General features: G+C 45.9%; 1 protein-coding gene across 1 annotated transcript; it reads left to right on the forward strand.

Annotated features, from left to right (window-relative positions):
- The first annotated feature begins 1,587 nt into the window (after positions 1–1,587).
- Positions 1,588–2,235, forward strand: LOC113356050. The gene has a single exon (XM_026599059.1). The coding sequence runs from the start codon at positions 1,588–1,590 to the stop codon at positions 2,233–2,235; it is 648 nt and encodes a 215-aa protein (XP_026454844.1).
- The last annotated feature ends 3,337 nt before the right edge of the window (positions 2,236–5,572 follow it).

Here is a 5,572-nt window from a genome sequence, read left to right on the forward strand (position 1 = left end):
TGATAAAACCAATCTAGCAACGGGATCACGCGTTCATGAGCAACGTGAAGGGTTCGCAGAATCAACAATGCACCTGGCAGCCTTCGGAATGCCGCAGACAAATGATCAAAACCAGACCATTCCAACCACTCAGCCATTGCTAACGATGAATCAACCCATCGTAACACAAGGAGAGCCACCGATGAGGGCTACCGATCCCCATGCCCCCCAAATCCATACAATCGACGAAGGTCGAACCATAGCGGTTAGAGGGCAGGGGCAGGTCGGGACACCAAACCAAGGGTCGAATCATTCCTCCCAATTGATGGCAGAGCTCGAAGAACTAGAGAAGAATCAGAGAACCTATGCAGAAGCAGTTGCATTACTGGCTAGAGAAAACCAGGAGCTCAAATATAAGATGTCTAACCAACATGACGAAGCTAATTCAAAAGCACCAGAGCCAAATCACGATCGAAGAATGGTCGTAACAAACGAAGCCAATCCCGATCCCTTGAACCGAGGACACATCAGGGGAAACCGATCGTCAGACCAAGAATGTGTTCCCGAAGACTCGGATTACTTCGATAGTAATGACCGAAGACCAGGGAAATCCGCGAAATAGCCGGCCATCACCGTGCGATGGAAGATCTTCGCGCTGAAATGATGGCAGAGATCAAGCAGCTGAAGGCCAGGAAAGGAGGTGGAAGATTAGAGGAAGTCATGAGATAATGTAATACTACTCCTCTAGTCCCAAGCTTAGCTAAAGCTGAAATCCCCAATAAATGTCTGATCCCAGCATTTGAATGCTACGATGGATACAGAGATCCCGCGACCCATCTTCGGTATTACAACCGTATGTTGGACCGATGGGATCAGGACAACGTGGTCTTCTGTAGATATTTTCCTTCAAGCTTGAAGGGATCGGCTCTGTCCTGGTTTGATAACCTACCTCCCAACTCCATCGGATCGTATGAGCAACTCATCGAAAAGTTTTTAAGAACTTACACGTATAACAAGGCTGTCCACGATGGGATGGACAAGTTATTCTCATTAGCCATCAGATACAAGGAGACGACCAGGGAATACACGGATAGTTGGCATAAGATATGCCAGGCTATAGGGAATGTGGACCCAGTGGTTAGCATTAACTGCTACAAGTGGGGTTTAGACAGGATGAGCACGTTGTTTCTCGAGATTCATGGGAGCGTTCCCACGACGGAAGGGGATCTTCGAGTAATCATCGAAAAACACGCCAGGTTGGAAGAAATCCAACGAGAAGATCCGAGGGCCCATGCTCAAAGATCTCATCGAACTAACTCCACAGAGCAGGAAAGCGGATCGAAAAGAAGTTCAATCGAACGCCCATACGAAGATAGGAGAGGAAGAAGAGAAGGTTCTCGAAACGATGATCGAAGATTCAAATATCAAGTCTACACGAAGCTAAACACAAGTTACGCTCGAATCTTAAAAGAAATTAAGGGTCGAGAAAACTTGGAATGGACATGATCAAAAGGAAAGCAACCCCCAAGATCCGAAAAATCGAAGGAATACTGCGACTACCACTATTTCAATGGGCACCCAACCGAGAAGTGCAAGAACTTGAAGATAATGGTCCAAAAGCTTATCGACAACGGAGAACTGAAACAATACATAAGGAAGGAAGAAGCAGATGACAGGTCGAAACGAAGCAAACAAGTTCAACTGCCTGAAGGCAATCGAACACTAAACACCATTTCGTGTTCGGAAGCCGCTGGACCATCGTTAACAGCGCAGATTGGAAAAAGGCTGAGAAAGAAATTCGAAGACTACTGCGAGCTGTACAAGATCGATGGGGTAGAGATAGACGATCACGAGCAATGGATGGATGCACCGATCACTTTCGAGGCATATTATGTGGAGGAAGACATGGAGGATCACAATGATCCTTTGATCCTCACACTACCCATAGCAGGGTGCAACATCAAGAATATCCTCATTAACGGAGGAAGTTCAGTCAACGTATTGTTCTATGATACGTTCAAACGAATGAAGCTAAACGACGAGCATCTGATATCTTCGTACCACGCCATTTATGGATTCAATGGGGCTCCTACGAAACCATTGGGGGACATTTTTCTACAAATAAATGCAGGACCGATGAAGATAGACACCCGTTTAAGCGTGGTAGACGCTCCTTCCCCCTACAATGCTATCATCGGACAAAGATGGGTACACAAGCTCAAGGGGATAGCATCAACTTATCACCAGTGTATTTGATTCCCATCACCCAAAGGGATAATGGAGATCAAGGGTGACCAGGTCACTGCTCGGGAATGCCAAGCTATGCAAAACCAGCTCAATAACGAGCTAGATGAGCAACGGAGATCCCGCAGAAGACGGAACAAGGAAGCTGCCAAAGAAAAAGCCATTGATTTGTACCTCGAAGGAATCGCAAAAAAATCCTGACGAAGGGGGGCGACGTCCAATGCGCTGAGGCAAGTACCTCAGCGGCCAAGACGACAGAGGAGTCTACCAAATAGCAATTAAAGAACGTCCCTCTCCTAGGGGAACCAAAGCCTACATTTACATCTTTGGAACCCGCTAAGGAAATCAACATAGGGACAGAGAAAGATCCGAAAATGATCAAGATATGAACTTTAATGAGCAAGGAAAGAGAGCTATCCCTAACCGAACTACTCATAGAGTACGCAGATGTCTTCGCGTGGAAATTAGGAGACATGCCGGGAATAGATCCGAAGATAATTCAACAAGAGATCCGTATAAAACCTGGCACAACTCCTTTCAGATAGAAGGAACGCAAGATAGCTCCAGAGTATCATCAGCCCATTGAGAAGGAATCAAGGAACTCAGCAAGTTGCTAAAAGCAGGATTCATCAAGGAGGTGAAATACCCCACGTGGATTTCGAACATGGTCATTGTGCCAAAGAAAAACGGAGGCGTGAGAATTTGCATCAACTTCACCAACCTCAACAAGGACTTCCCTAAGGACAGTTATCCACTCCCTAGCATCGACCAACTGGTCGAAGCTTTGGAAGGATACGAAGAACTGTCCTTCATGGACGGTTACTCAGGATACAACCAGGTTTTCCTGGCGGAAGAATACCAACAACACAAAACATTCTACACCCCTCACGGCCTCTATTGTTACACAAGAATACCCTTCGGACTGAGAAATGCAGGGGCAACATATCAGAGGATGGTCGACGCTATCTTCAAACCGTGGATAGGGAATACGCTGGAAGTCTACGTAGATGATATGCTCGTCAAAAGTAAGCTGCGCGCGGATCATCACCAGTATTTGAGAGATATATTTGAGGCTCTGAGGAAGCACAACATAAAAGTAAACCCGGAGAAGTGTACGTTTGGTGTTACTTCAGGGAAATTCCTTGGATACCTAGTAACTAAAAGGGGCATCGAGGTCGACCCTGCCAAATCCAAGCCATCGTAGAATTGTCATCCCCGAAGAACTTGAAAGAAGTACAAAAACTCAATGGATCCCTAGCAGCGCTAGGGAGGTTTATCTCAAGATCATCGGATAGATGCAAACCCTTTTTCAACATCCTCAAGAAGGGATGCAAATTCGAGTGGACCCCTGAATGTGAGATAGCTTTCCAACAAATTAAGGAGTACTTGGAAACAATACCCATTCTCCAGAAGTCGGATCCTGACGAATTATTGGCTCTTTATATAGCTTCAACCGATGATGCGGTCAGCGCAATGCTGTTTAAAACCAACACGAAGATTGAGCATCCAATTTACTATGTCAGCAAGACACTTAACCCGGCGGAACGGAATTACACGAAGATCAAGCAGCTCATTTTGGCACTAGTATGGGCAACTCAGAAGTTGAGAACCTATTTCTTGACTCATTATGTTCGTGTCCCCTGCAAAGCACCGTTAGACGTTATTCTCAAAAGCACTGGGAAAGTTGGGAGGATAGAAAAATGGAACACACATCTCGACCAATTCAACATAATCCATGAGATTCAACATTCCCAGAAATCTCAAGTTTTGGCATATTTCCTAGCGGACTTACCTTTGGACAATGACGAGGAAGTCCAAGGCATGCCAGAAACCGAAGATGGAAAAGACCCTGTCGATATTCTGGAACCTATAAACCAAAGGCAATGTGAAGTCTTCGTAGACGGGTCCAGAAATCGGGAAGGTGCTGGGCATAGGCATCGTAATCACCACCCCCACCGGAGAAAGGATCGTCCATGCGCTGAGACTAGAGTTCAAGGGGCATACCAACAACATCGTCGAATACGAGGCTGTGGTACACGCTCTTCGTTTAATAATAGAAATGGGCTTAACCGAGGTACGCTTGACAAGTGACTCACAGCTGGTCATATGGAAAATTGGGTTAGAATACAATGTCTATGACGAAACCCTTTCAAAGTATATGGCGTTAGTCCAGACACTGGCAGCCGAGATACCGAACATCAAATTTCGGCACCTATGCAGAAAGGAACTCAGGCATGCCGATGCCTTGGCATACATTTCATCTATGTTAAAATATGAGAGCGTGAAAGCTATCAAAGTATCCAGGGTGTACGAACCTTCCATCATCCCTCAGCAATCCCTCGCCACACACCACAAGGACAATGTTGGGGAGGATATTGCTGAGGATGATGTAGGGGAGGATATTGCCGACGATTTCATGGAAGATGACATCGTAACGAAAGCAAATGTGGATGAGGATTTTACCAAGGAAAAAGATTGGAGATCTGAGATTCATCTTTACCTTCAAGAAGGTACTCTACCTGCAGACCTGAAACTAGCCAGGAAGATACAAGACAAGGCAGGGAGATATGACCTCCGCGACGGGATCTTATATAGAAAATCTTTCCTCGGGCCATTACTACGATGCGTGTCAAGACAAGAGGGGCACCTCATTCTAAAATAAATACATTATGGCGATGCAGGGAATCATAGCGGAATGAGATCGTTATCGTACAAGGCAAAAATGCAGGGGTATTACTGGCCGCATATGATAAGAGATGCAGCTAGGATGGCCAGAAGATGTGAAGAATGTCAACGGTTTGCCAGAAGGATCCATTTTCCCGCAACAAAGTTAAATTCTGTAGATAGCCCCTGGCCCTTATCCAAATGGGGAATAGACATTGCCGGACCCCTGATCGAAGGGTCAGGGAAAAGACGATTCTTAATCGTATCCACGGACTACTTCATCAAGTGGGTGGAGGCCAAGGATCTGGCTAGAATCCGTGACTCATACGTACTCACTTTCATCTTCCAAAATATCATCTGCAGGTTCGGTATCCCAGCGGAAATCGTATCCGACAATGGCAAGCAATTACAAGGAAAAGACATAGACATGCTTTTCGATAATTTCAAAATCAGGAAGAACAAATCAACACCGATCTATCCCCAGAGCAACGGACAGGCCGAAGCCACAAATAAAACTATCGCCCTCATCCTCAAGAAGCAATTGGACGAACACAAAAAACGCTGGTGTGAACAACTACGGAATGTCTTATGGGCATACTGAACCACGCGTCGGTCTGCCACTGGTGAATCTCCGTTCCTCCTTACCTACGGGGCCGAAGCGGTCATACCAACGAAAATCCTTATT

The sequence above is a fragment of the Papaver somniferum genome, chromosome 1, assembly GCF_003573695.1.
Source record: "Papaver somniferum cultivar HN1 chromosome 1, ASM357369v1, whole genome shotgun sequence".
NCBI lineage: Eukaryota > Viridiplantae > Streptophyta > Magnoliopsida > Ranunculales > Papaveraceae > Papaver > Papaver somniferum.